Here is a 14,559-nt window from a genome sequence, read left to right on the forward strand (position 1 = left end):
ACCATGAATACAATCTGCATCTAATTATGTGACTTCAGTAGTATCATGGTTTTTGTCCAAACCTTCTCAGTCTGGGAAACATTTTTTAAAGAGAATAATGACGTTAGAGAAGAGCTGGATTTCTTTTAAGACTTCTATTCAGATCAGGACATAATCATGTTCAAAACTGACGTAGCATGTAACATGGATTTCAGTGAATAAAATTACTTCCGAATCAAATTTTAGAAGAGTGTTTTAGGGTTTAGTGACCTGATCAAAGGGAGTCCAGAAGCTATTTTTGGATAATACATAGGAGGTAGAGCAACCTGGTTTTGCTTTTGGTTATCATTTGACATTGCCAGTGTCTTACTTGTTCATATTATGGAGAAGGAATTGAGTGGTCGCAGAACTTTTGAAGAAAATTTATCAATTTTTTGTTTACTTTGTAATGCTTTTCTGTTCTTATTTAATAATAATATACCTTTCAATTATATTAATTTAAATGTATATAAATTGAATTGCTTTGAACTAGGATCCTTTCCCCCTTTTTCTTTCAGGACTCGACCCAATGAAAGAAGCATATGGCATTTGTGAAGATAAATGTCACTCCTCCCTTTTTAATTGGAACTTCTGCTTAGGACCTGTGTATGACGTTTCACCTGTGATCTGTTCTTTCAGTAGCCAGTGACTTTGAGTTACAGGAAGGTCTCTGAAGATTTGTATCAAATGACGTCAATGGCCAGCTTGTTTTCTTTTACTAGTCCAGCAGTAAAGCGATTGTTGGGCTGGAAACAAGGTGATGAGGAGGAGAAATGGGCAGAAAAGGCAGTTGATGCTTTGGTGAAGAAGCTAAAAAAGAAAAAGGGTGCCATGGAGGAACTGGAGAAAGCCTTGAGCAGTCCAGGACAGCCGAGTAAATGTGTCACTATTCCCAGATCTTTAGATGGACGCCTGCAGGTTTCTCACAGAAAAGGCTTACCCCATGTTATATATTGTCGTGTTTGGCGCTGGCCGGATTTGCAGAGTCATCATGAGCTAAAGCCGTTGGATATTTGTGAATTTCCTTTTGGATCTAAACAAAAAGAAGTTTGTATCAACCCATACCACTATAAGAGAGTGGAGAGTCCAGGTAGGTCTTACTCCTAAGAAGAATTTAGAAAAACAAAAACAAAAAACCTCTCTTCCTGATATGCATGTAACTAGATTTAGTAATGAAAATGTCATATTAGCTTTGTGTTTCCATCTTAAATATTCTAATCTTGGAAGGACTATTGGATTTTGAGTTTAGCTGTTTATATGCAGGTGATGCAATTCATTATTCACTGTAAGCACCCCTATATCTACTCTGCCTTTTCCTGTGGATGACCTGTCTCAGTTTTATTTAAAGCCTAAGCTCCAAGTGTGTACTATATCCCATTCCTTTTTGTCGAATAAAGAACTTTGTTTCTACAGTTATCATCCTTCTCTCCAGCATTATTTTCCCTTTCTACCACAGTATTTCTGATAGCATACAGGCATGCCATGATACTACCCATCCTAAAATAAAACTTAAAAAAAATTCTGCTTTTCACCTCATTCACATAACCCAACCCCAATCACTGTACTATTTCCACTGGTCCTTTTAGAGGATTCTCCGTTTATATTATCTTTATGTTTCGTTTTTTTCTTGTGACCTCTCTAGTTAGACTTTCTTTCCTACCATTTAACTTGTTAAGATCACTAGTGACTGCCTTTTTATAGGTCAAGGGATAATTTTTCAGTCTTACCTTACTGTCCGTTCAACTGCATTTGATACAGTTGATCTCCTTCCATCCTACTCAAAACTTTTTCTCTGTTTGGCCCCTAAGACAGTATGCTACCCTGGTCTTCCTACCTCACTGACTGTTCTTGTCCCTCTTTGCGGGCGTATTCTGCTGTTTTCACAGGAGTCAGTCCGTGGACCCTTTCTCCATTTGTATTCTTTCTTTATGTGCTTTCATGCTGTCACATGTCTTAAGATTGTCTATAAGCTGATGCTCACATTTTGAAGTCAAGTCAACTTCTCCCTTGAGTTTTAGACTGGTGTATCCAGTAGCCTACTTGATACTTCCACTTGAATATTTATTAAACATACCAAATGTAATATGTCTAAGCGAAACTTCAGTTTTTTCCTCTGGTTTTCCCTGTTGAAGTGAATGGCAACAGCATTCATGTAATTGCTAATGCCGTAAACCACAAGTTCATCTTTTATTTTTCTTACTTAAGTCATATATTTAAAATATGAGCAAATGCTGTTTGCTGCACCTTCAAAATATATCTTGATAGTGTCACCTCTCATCATTTCTGACGCCACTACTTTAGTACAGTACATCATCATCATCACTTACCTTAAGTAGTGTCCTAATTGGTCTTTCTGTGTCTATTCTTCCCCTTAACCCATTGTGTTTTCTATGCGACAGCCAGAATGATTTTTTAAAAACATACTAAATCATGTCAGTTCCTACTGAAAACACTTTCAAGGCTGTCACACTTAAGAGATTTCTATAAGACTCTGTATGACCTATCCTCAGAGTTCTGTGTTCGTTGGACTTGCCATACTCCTGTTTCCGGGCTTTAACTCTTGCTGTTTACTTATTCTCCCCCAGAATCTTTCCATGGCACATTTTCTCATTCCATTCAGTCCTTGCTCAAATATCCCCATCACTAATTGACTCTGTATTAGATATTTATTTTGTTTATTGACTGACATGAGCAGAGTCTTCCTCTATTTCATTCATTACTCTATCCTTAGTGCTTAGAATAGTATATTGTTATCTGGCACTTGGTAGGTGATGCTCAGTAAATATTTTTTTGTAATGAATGGTATAAGCTGAGCTACTAGCTGAGTGCGTTAGTCATCTATTGCTGCATGACAAATTGCCACAAACTTAGTGGCTTAGCACAATGCATGTTTATTACCTCACAGTTTCTTTGGGTGAGGAGTCCAATCACACTTAGTTGGGTCCTTTGCAAGGCACTGTAATCAAGGTGTTGGTTAGGGCCGAGGTCTTATCAGAAGCTCAGTTAGGGAAGGATCTGCTTCCAAGCCCATGTTATTATTGACAGATTCAGTTGCTTTCACATAGCCTTCTTTATAGCTAGTTCACATTCATGACAGCTTCTTCAAAGCCAGTAAGAAAGAGAGGGTCTTCTGGCAAAAAGGGCATTATATTCTTATGGAATGTAATCATACACACCCTGTCACCTTTGCTGTATTCTGTTGGTTAGAAGGAAGTGATAGGTCATACTCATACTCAAGCAGGGAGAATTACCCAATGGTTTGAATACCTGGAGGTGGAATCATGGTGGTCACCTTAGAGTCTATCTGGGTTTCACATGGAGGTAATATAAACCCAGTGTGGTAAAAAGACTGAAAATAACATTGGATGTGGAGACTAGTAGAAAGGATCGCAGATAGCAGTGATTATGCTATCTGGGAAAGTTCAACTTAAGAGCTTTAGAGTGACTTTAGACAGTTGGTATGATGTGATTCTCAACTTCTTACTGAGTCCAAGGAGAGCTGATACCTGAAGGAATTGATGAAGAAAGGAAGATATGAGGATTTAATAGAGAAGTATAGGCTGAGAAACTCCCAAGCTTGCTGTTTGCTGGGAGTAAGTCTAGGAATTTTATGTATTCCCCTATAGCCAAAGTGTGACTAATAATCAACCAGCCAATGGAAGTGTCTTATTTTTTGTATACATTTTTCTCAGCTATGATGCATTCTATAGAAAAGACTGGGGCATAGCTCTGATGCTTTTAAATGACTGAAAATTTCATGTCTTAGTAGTTCAACTATTGGAAAGAGACTATAGAGACCTCATGTTTTGCTCTGAGTCCAAACATCTTGGGGGAAGGGACAGATTACCCAGCTGGATTAGCTTGCTGACCCCCCATGATTAAGCAGCTATGACGCAGAATGGATCACTTCATATTACCATTATTAATAAAGTAGTAGAAGGTGGTGGTAGTGGTAGTAGTAACAGTGATAGCAATTAATGTTTATTGAGCACTGATGGAATAGTGATTCCTTCATGGGGTTAGAAAAGGGTACTGACATTTTACACCCCTTTCAGTTTACTTACAGGTTTATAGATAAGGAAATGAAGACTTAAAAGGGAAGTAACTTAGGCACACTCACACAGTTATAATATAGTGGAGTAAGTTTTGCAAAAAGATAAAAAGATGGAGGATAGTTGGAAAGAGATAATGAACGTAAGAAAAATAGAGGGCCAACCTAGGCGGCCCTAGGTGTTTAGTTGAATACAGTGCTCCCTAAGCTTTTTGGCGCCAGGGTCCAGTTTCTTGGAAGACAGTCTTTTCATTGAACAGGTTGGGGGATGGTTTTGGGATGATTCAAGCACATTATATTTATTGTGCACTTTATTTCTATTATTATTACATTGTAATATGTAATGAAATAATTATACAGTTCACCATAATGTCAAATTAGCGGAAGTCCTGAGCTTGTTTACCTGCAGCTAGGTTGTCTCATCCAGAGGTGATGGGAGACAGTGACAGATCATCAGGCTTGAGATTCTCATAAGGAACGCACAACCTAGATCCCTCACATGTGCAGCTGGCGATAGGATTTGCTTTCCTATGAGAATATCATGCTGCCACTGATCTGACAGGAGGTGGAGTTCAGGTGGTAATGAGAGCAATGGGGAATGGCTGGAAATACAGATGAAGCTTCGCTCACTCTCACTCACCATCACCTCCTGCTGTATGGCCTGGTTCGTAAGAGGTCATGAACTAGGGGGGTGTTTAGGGACCCCTGATCTAATAGACAGTATTGTCTAGTGATTAGGACTGTGGGTTCTGGAGCCAGGCTTTCTGGATTTGAATCCTGGTTTTACCAAATACTACCTCAGGCCTTAACCTTTCTGAGATTTAGTTTAGTCATTGTAAAATGGGAATAATACTACCTACATAATTGGTTGTTATGAAGATTAGATGAGTTGGTACATTAGAAAGTACTTGTTAAAACATTAAGTGGCCCAGAATCAGTTTCAAATGAAATATCAATTCTAGTAGAATAATATATTCTGGAAATAGAGCATTGAGGAAGATGGCAGAGAGAAAATTTTCCGAGAAATAATATCAAACAATTCCCCAAACTGAAAATTGAAAGGGCTCAGTGACCAAATAATCGGAACAAAGGATAAAAGAAGCCCCACATGAAATTTTAGTGTATCATAGATTAAAAAAAAAAAATTCTGTAAACTTCCAGAAAGAAAAGACAGGAAACATATAAAGGACTAGAAATCAGAATATTGGATTTCTCAATGCAGTTCTGGATTTAGAAGAAAGTAAAGTAGTGCCCTCAAAATTCAGAAGGAAATATTATCTGCCTGCAGACAAGCAAAAAAAATAAGATTTTTATACATGCAGGAAGTCAAGAAAATTTAACTTTTTACTTTCTCTTGGGACACTAATAGAGGATGAAGTCCAGGAAATGTGATCCAGCAGCAGAGAAGGGAAGTCCAAGGATTTCAGACTTGTAGGAGACTTGAGCAGTAACCAACGTAGGTTGGAACAAAAAGATGGAAGATCCCGGTCTGGTGCAGTGGCTCACGCCTGTAATCCCAGCACTTTGGGAGGCCAAGATGGGCGGATCACTAGGTCAGGAGATCGAGACCATCCTGGCTAATATGGTGAAACCCCATCTCTACTAAAAATACAAAAAATTAGCCGGGCATGTTGGCAGGCGCCTGTAGTCCCAGCTACTCGGGAGGCTGAGGCAGGAGAATGACGTGAACCTGGGAGGCGGAGCTTGCAGTGAGCTGAGATCCTGCCAATGCACTCCAGCCTGGGCAACAGAGCGAGACTCCGTCTCAAAAAAAAAAAAAAAAAAAAAAAAAGATGGAAGAACCAAGGGAAAACATGGAGTGAAAACATTATTTGATGATTTGTTATATCCAAGAAATAGTAATGATAGGCATTTAACAGATTTGTTGGAATTCTGGAAATATTAGTGGAATGTACTTAACTGAAGAAACAAGGCAATGGTTAACTGTAGTGAAAACACTATTCAAGAAAAAGTAGACTCATAGTACATTTGGTTCAGCAATGGATTACATGTATATGAATACTGGCTATTGATTTAAGCAAAATGTTATATTTAACTCTATTTTGGAGATGGGAGTGGGATAGAATAACATAAGAAAGCTGCCTCATTTGCCCTAAGAGCAAGTCTGCAAATAATATCTTGACTAATAGTAGCAATATAAGCATGTTATTTAGCAGTACACAAAGTAAATGTTTTAAGAGATGGCTAAGAGTTTAAATTTGTTTTCTATAGAAACAGTATATGGGAGGGGGCTAGGAATTGCAGTTTTTGTTGTAATCTCTAATAGCATTCTTTTTTTAAACTGTCCACATATTAACATTATTTTGGATGAATATAAAATAATTTTTTAAAATCATGTGCATAGATAATGTACAAATAAAAGAGAAACCAGTAATTTTAGCATGCTTCTAAAAAAAAAAAAAAAAAAAAAGCAAAGAAATTCATATTGAACTGAATTCCTGAGTAGTTATCTCACTAAGTCTCTCAGATTGCTAGCCTGCTATATGTAGAAATTCTTGCTGCCTAATGCCCTCCTCTCCAATGGCAGCTGCCTCATTGTTCTGTAAGGGGAATAGCAGTTGTTAACACACAGTACAACAAAACAATTGTAGTCAGATGTTAACCACATATTTAGTATACTAATGTGGTAGAATGAAATGAAACAATAGACAAAAATAGCACAAATACTGACTTAACAGAAACACTGAATCGTTGGGTACATCCCTACTTCAGGGAGGTGAAGTATGACTTAGGTAGCTTAAAAACAAACTCATTTTGTTGATGCTGAATGATAACGGAATCAAGTTGAGATTTTTCTAAGTGAAATTACATTGACAGATACAGGACAGTTGTTAATGAGATGAATTGTAAATGTTTGAAGAATCAGGTTTGTTTCAGTTTCCTGTAGGGAAAGGTAATCAGATATTTGAATGTGATTGGTCACTTGCGTCTTTAAAGAAGGTGAATATTTGAATAAAGTTTATCTCTTAAAAATGTATCTGTTAAAAATGTTTAGGCTTTGTTGTGTATATTTTCATTGTGGTCATATTTAGAAGACTGCTTTTGATTGGAAGGCTTTTACCTAGAGCATATTACCATTTTCAGTATGGAAAACCATGCTGAGCAACGTAAAACATGAGATCTTTCAAACTAAGAAAGATCAAGGTGTTCATAATTGGAGATGTGGACGTTTTTAGGGCATTCACATAACAGGTTCCAACTTCACTCTGTAGTCTTAACTCCTTGTTCAGTACGTAGGCCAGCTGATTTTCTCATCTCCTCTGCCACCTTCCTCTTCTACCTCTTCCCAGCCCCAGCACTCCCCTGTGAAATCCTCCTGTATCTTTAAGGTTCAGTCAGGTATGTTTTTTTCTTACAGTATTTTGTTTGATTCTCTGCTAGCTGGGAACATCACCTCTGTTTAACTCCCGTTGTGCTAAATTCTCTGTTTTATGGTTGTTTTTTAATATCCTTTATCTCATAGGACAGGAGTATGGTATCTTTTTCTGGATTTTCTGTCTTCCAGGGTACCTTATGCAGGCTAAATGCTTACAGAGTTTTGGATTCGGTTATTATCTAAATAGAGATTCAGGGCTCTATGAAACAACCCTTTCTAAAATTAAATTGTTTTAATAGGTTTACAGTTTTAGCTTTACATGAATCCTTTGTACCAACCCCTTAGTGTGGATGGGGCATATGTTTAGTCATTCCTGACAAATGACTTTTGATTTTTGTTTTTCAGTCTTACCTCCAGTATTAGTGCCTCGTCATAACGAATTCAATCCACAACACAGCCTTCTGGTTCAGTTTAGGAACCTGAGCCACAATGAACCACACATGCCACAAAATGCCACGTTTCCAGATTCTTTCCACCAGCCCAACAACACTCCTTTTCCCTTATCTCCAAACAGCCCTTATCCCCCTTCTCCTGCTAGCAGCACATACCCCAACTCCCCAGCAAGTTCTGGACCAGGAAGTCCATTTCAGCTCCCAGGTAAGACTTTATTTTATTGATACCAAAAAAAAAAAAAAAAAAAAAAATCCTGACAATCACAGTTATTCCTACTGTGGGCCCTCTGGGTGAACTGTTACATGCCAAGGTATAGCTGTTTCTGACTCTTTATTTTTTAGGTAATTGTTTGATTTCCAGAAGAGTTTAGATTTTATTTTGGCAAGTACCATATGTTTAAAAAATGGAAGTACCCCTATTTGACTTAAATATTTTCTTATATTTTATGACACTCAGTACCATTTATTGTCTTTTATATATTAAATTTAATATTCAGAATGACTATGTGAGATAGATATTCCTGTTTTACAGATGGAAAAAGAAATTCTAAAGTAAATTTTAAACTTTAAAGTACCTTACCTAGGGTAGAGCTAAGAACTAGAGGTTCAGACCCAGGTTTGTCTAACTCTAAAGTCTATGTTCTTTCAACTTTACTGTGTGGCTTTTCAAATTATTTAAGACTTTAGAAGTTTAAAATGAATCCTGGTTATCTTTAGTTAGATAACTGATGAACTGATTTCACTGGAGAAAGATAAGTAGATTTTGTGAAGTTACTAAATTTTGTTAATGGCATGTCATATATGGACATATCATTATGTCACTGTCAAATATTTGAACACCTACTGCTGATTTGTAATAGCTGCATATGTAAGTACAGTAAGTCCTCACTTAATGTCATTAATAACTTCTTGGAAACTATGACTTTAACTGAAACAGCGTATTACAAAGCCAGTTTTATCATAGGCTAGTTGATATAAACAAGCGTTAAGTTCTTGTGGTATATTTCTGGTCACAAAAATATCACTAAATTTATAAATAAAGACCCAAAATTCTTCTAATATTAAACATTGAAATAAATGTGAGCTGTGCATATATTTAAGAAAGATCAATAAAAACAACTAAGACAGTTATTTACTTAATTATTCTAATTCACGGTCATAGGTAGCCAGAGCGCATTCCAGCAACTCAGAGCACAAGGTGGAAACCAGTCCTGAAAGGGACATGATTAAATCACAGAGTGCACTCACACACCCCTGCACTCACACTGGGACTGTTTAGACATGCATGCCAGTTCATCTAATGTGCATGTCTTTGGGATGTGAGAGGAAACTAGGGTAACCAGAGAAAACTCAAAGCAAACATAGGGAGAATGTTCAGACTCACACAGACAGTGTCCCTGGCTGGGAATGGATTTTTTTTCTCATCAATGTCATAACAAAATGCAGCTGAACAAAACAATATTGAACAAAACATTATTCGAGGACCTACGGTATATCCTTTGTGATTTCTCTACTGCATCAAAATATCAGTTGGTAATACAGTTTTTTCTTTTGAAGAGAAGTTAAGTGCCAGCTCTTTAACTTGCTATTAGGAATTTACTCAAAAACAAATTTTCATAGTTTATCTTAGATTCAGTGCTGATTGTAGTTCTGTGTCAAAATACATCCTGTACAAAACATTGGGATAAAAGACAAATTCGGTTCTTATTTATAGTTACTGAGACAAAAAAGTATAGCTGTAGCTTTTGCAAACATTTTCAACTATGAGTGTTGAAACTCAAAAGATTTTCTGGTTAACATTTAGTTTCCTAAGTGAATTACCTAACCATTTAATAGGATGCAACAGCCATGTTTGGATGTTTCACAAGCATTAGACAATTGCTGTTAGTATTGATGGCAAATTTTGAAAGGACATAGTCTTACTTTCCAGTTTTAAATGACAGTATACAGTATGTGCTGATCTTAATAATTTAAAGGTGTCTCTATAGTATATATATATACCCAAATGAGGATTATCTGTCCTTCAGATTGATTTGTAATAGCTGCAGTTTCTCTGAACACATAAAAATAAAGGCAAAATTCTCGACCTTGAGTTTTGTTTTAGTGAATTTTTGGACTGATCATTGTATCCTGGATTACCAGGGATCTGGGCTAAATAAATGTGGACTTGTAGTAGGTTTTCAATTGCTATTAGGTGTGCTGTCTGTTCTCCTTTTCCCTTGCTCTAGGATAGTATCCAACATTTTTGTGTGTGTGATGTTCAGTAATGAAGCTTGCTGGTAATCTTAAGCAGAATGATTTTAACTATTATTTTTTTCCTCTTAGCTGATACACCTCCTCCTGCCTATATGCCACCTGATGATCAGATGGGTCAAGATAATTCCCAGCCTATGGATACAAGCAATAATATGATTCCTCAGATTATGCCCAGTATATCCAGCAGAGGTAAGAGAAGTACTCACTTCATTTATTTTGTGGTAGTAGTTGTTTTTAACTTATTGGCTACTTTTTTAAAAACAGCTTTATTGAGGTATAATTTATGTGCTATAAAATTTTTCTGTTTTAAGTGTATGATTCAAAGATTTTGGTAAATACACAAAGCTTTGCACCACAGTCTAGGTTTAGAACATTTCCATAACTCTTTAAAAAGGTTTCTCTGTGTATTTGCAGTCTATCCTCCTATCCTCAGCTCCACATACCCTCTAATCTGTTTTCTGTACCTGTAGATTTTATCTTTTCTGAACATTTTATATAATTGGAATCACATAATAATGTAGTCTTCTTTCACTTAGCGTGTTTTCAAGGTTCATCCATGTTGTAGCATGTATCAATAGTTTGTTCCTTTTTATTGATGAACTGTACTCCTTTATTTGAATATATCCCATTTATTCACCAGTCAGTGGGCATTTGAATTGTTTCCATATTTTGATTATTATAAACATTTGCGGCCGGGCACAGTGGCTCACACCTGTAATCCTAGCACTTTGGGAGGCCGAGGCGGGTGGATCACTTGAGGTCCAGAGTTCAAAACCAGCCTGGCCAATATGGTGAAACCCTGTCTCTACTAAAAATACAATAAAGATAAAAAATTAGCTGGGCTTGGTGGCAGATGCCTGTAATCCCAGCTATTCGGGAGGCTGAGACAGGAGGATCACTTGAACCCAGGAGACTGAGGTTGCAGTGAGCTGAGATAATGCCACTGCACTCCAGTCTGAGCAACAGAGCGAGGCTCTATCTCAAAAAAAAAAAAAACAAAATCGCATGTAAGTCTTTTTGTGGGCGTTGTTTTATTTCTTTGGATAGATATCTAGGAGTGCAATTGCTGAATAACATTGTAAGTTTAACTACTTAAGAAAAGTATAAAACTTCTCTGAAGTGGCAGTGCCATTTTATATTCTCACCAGCAAAGTATGAGGGTTCTATTTTCTCTACATCCTCCTAACACCTGTTATTGTCTGACTTTTTAATTATAGCCATTCTAGTGGGTGTCAAGTGCTTATTGTGGTTTTAATTTGCATTTCTTTAATGAATAATGATGAGCATTTTTTAAATGTACTTGTTGGCCATTTATGTATCTTCTTTGATGTGTCTATTGAGTTGTAAGAATTTTTTATATATTCTGGATATGAATCCTTTATCAGATATATGATTTGCAAATATTTTCTCTCAGTCTGTGGATTTCTTTTCATTTTCTTAATGATGTCTTTTTGAGGTGTAATAGCTTTAAATTTTGATGAAATCCATTTTGTCAGTTTTTTCATTTCTAGATTATGCTTTTGGTGTTGGATTCAAGAAATTTTTGTTTATCCCAAGGTCATGAAAATATTATTTTATGTTTTATTTTAGAAGTTCTATAGTTTTAGCTCTTACATTAGGTCAGTGGTTCCTTTTGAGTTAAGTTTGTGTGTGGTATATGGTAAATGTCTACATTAAGTTTTTGCATATAGAAATCTAGTTGGCTTTACCATTTGTTGAAAAGAGTATCATTTCTTTGTTGAATTAACATCTTTGTCAGAAATCAATTGACTGTAAATGCCAGGGTTTATTTCAGGACTCTGTTTACTTACGTATCTAGACCTCATAGTCTTGATTACTAAAGCTTTCCTATAAAGGTTTTTCCCCCTAGTTTTTGTTGTTTTGTTTTGTTTTTAATTTTTAAATTATTTATTTATTTTAGAGGCAGAGTCTTGCTCTGTCATGTCCAGACTGGAGTGCAGTGGCGTGATCATAGCTCACTGCAACCTCAAACTCCAGGGCTCAAGTGCTTCTCTGCGTTAGCATCCTGAGTAGCTGGGACTACAGGCATGCATCACCATGCTTGGCCAATTTTTTTGTTGTTGAGATGAGTCTTACTGTGTGTGTGTGTTTTTTTTTTTTTTTTAAATTATGATAAACTATACATAACATAGAGTTTGCCATCTTAACTGTTTTTAAGTGTACAGTTCAGTGTCATTAAATCCATTTATAATGTTGTGTGACCATCACCACTATCCATTTCTATAGCTCTTTTCACCTTGTAAAATTGAAACTATACCCATTAAATAAAAATTTCCTATTCTCCCTTTCCACCAGCCCTTCGCAACCACCACTCTACTTTCTAATCCCTATGATTTTAACCACCCTTAAGTAAGTACTTCATATGAATGGAATCATACAATGTTTGTTTATTTTTTGTGACTGACTGATTTTTCCTCAGGGCTCATCCATGTTGTAGCAATGTCAGAATTTCATCTTTTTTTAAGGCTGAGTAATATTCCATTGTATGTACATACCAAATTTTGTTTATTCATCCATTGATAAACACTTGGATTGCTTTCACTTTTTGGCTATTGTGAATAATACTACTGTGGATATGTGCATACACATATCTCTTCGATATCCTGCTTTCATTTCTTTTGAGTACATACCAGAAGTACAATTACTGGATTACATGGTAATTATATTTATAATTTTTTGAGGAACAGCCATACTGTTTTCCACAGTGGATGTACCATATTATATTCTCAGCAACAGTGCACACAGGTTCCATATTCACATCCTCACCAGCACTAGTTTTCTGTTTTGTAGACATTGACCATTTTAATTTATATGAAGAGATATCTCATTGTGGGTTGTTCTGTATTTTTTTTTTTTTTTGATAATTGACAAATGAAAATTTTTTATCTTTATGATGTCATTGTGGCTTTAATGCCACTTTGAGACCTAAACCTCCTTAGTTTGTCACAAGTTTAGAAATAGGTACTGCTATTTTATACGTTTCTTAAAACAATGTGTTTTTATGCATTTTCTATGTTTGTGATAATACTGAATGTGTGTTGTACTGAGTGCTCTGTATTCCTAGGAGCAGTTAAATTTCCAGACCTCTTATGGTTTTGTTAATGTTTACATAATGTCTAGAATTTATCAAGAAATCTCATTATGTTAATTTGCCTATAATTCATAAAAATCTACCTTCATTTTTGATAAAATAGAACATGAGTTTCTGGATTTGAATTCCTGTTTCTCTACTTATTTGCTTTGCAATATAGGTAGTTTTTAAGTCTCTAAGCCTGAGGTTCCTCATTTATAAAATAAATAGGGATGATACACTGGAATTATTAATATGTTGATTAAATGAGACAATACATGTAATGATCTTGGCACACAACATTGGGCCATACACAATAAATAGTATGATTATTCTCCTTTTGAAAATATGGACTGTATTTACTCCACTTAACCTTTTCCTTTTCTTTTCTCCTGATTTTCCAGAGATCATAGTGCCATTTGATAGTGTTATATGTTAGATGTCCATTGGAATGTAATTTGTGTCAGCCAAACAGCTGAGCCCCTTTAGAGGAACTTGATACTCACATTTTCTCACTCTTGTAGATATCTTTTTTCACAAGAATTTCTTCTCATTTCAGTCAGATTATGTGTATTTCCTCCTTTCATTTTGACAAGTGACAAAAAGAAAATCAAAGTTAAATGGCAATGCCTGGAACCACCTGTTAGCAACAGTATGTCTTCTGCCTGAGCAGAGGCAGTGCTTTTCTGGTTCTTCTTTTCCTTTTAACCAAAATTGCCTTTTTAGTTTTGTCTACCATTTTTTTTTTTTTTTTCTGTAACCTTCTGCTCGTTCTTAGCTCTAGTCTTCCTGATGCTAGTCTTATAACTTCCTGCGACTCATTTGTACCTGTCTTTGATTATGGGCCTCTACATGTATAAATTTTAAAATCTGAGCTCTTAAGACTCTCTGTATGGGTTTACATTGGTTTATTTTCCTCTCTTCCTTCTCATCTGCATCCTTTGCCATTGAATACTCAGAAATGATTTATTTTCTTCTCTTCTCATCTGAATTCTTTGTCATATAAAACTCAGAATTGAGTTTTAAAAGTTAAACTATTCTATTAAAAAAAAAAGTTGGCTGGGCACAGTGGCTCACTCACTCCTGTAATCCCAGCACTTTGGGAGGCCAAGGCAAGCAGATCACCTGAGGCTCAGGCGTTCAAGACCATCCTGGCCAACATAGTGAAATCCCATCTCTACTAAAATACAAAAATTAGCCGGGTGTGCTTTTGAGTGCTTGTAATCCCACCTGCTCGGGAGGCTGAGGCTGGAGAATCACTTGAACCTGGGAGGTGGAGGTTGCAGTCAGCTGAGATTGTGCCACTGCACTCAATCATGGGTGACAGAGCGAAATTCCATCTCAAAAAAAAAAA

General features: G+C 36.2%; 1 protein-coding gene across 5 annotated transcripts in view; it reads left to right on the top strand.

Annotated features, from left to right (window-relative positions):
* SMAD5 (SMAD family member 5) overlaps positions 1 to 14,559 on the top strand; it is a 49,689-nt gene that overhangs the window by 20,258 nt on the left and 14,872 nt on the right. For all 5 annotated transcript variants that reach the window (XM_010359899.2, XM_010359902.2, XM_030927518.1 and 2 more), the window contains 3 exons: positions 537 to 1,108; positions 7,812 to 8,063; positions 10,184 to 10,303. In XM_010359899.2, coding sequence (XP_010358201.1) covers positions 706 to 1,108; positions 7,812 to 8,063; positions 10,184 to 10,303 — 775 coding nt within the window. In that variant the 5' untranslated portion in view covers positions 537 to 705. The remainder of the gene's footprint in view (positions 1 to 536; positions 1,109 to 7,811; positions 8,064 to 10,183; positions 10,304 to 14,559) is intronic.

Source organism: Rhinopithecus roxellana, chromosome 3 (genome assembly GCF_007565055.1).
Source record: "Rhinopithecus roxellana isolate Shanxi Qingling chromosome 3, ASM756505v1, whole genome shotgun sequence".
Taxonomy (NCBI): domain Eukaryota; kingdom Metazoa; phylum Chordata; class Mammalia; order Primates; family Cercopithecidae; genus Rhinopithecus; species Rhinopithecus roxellana.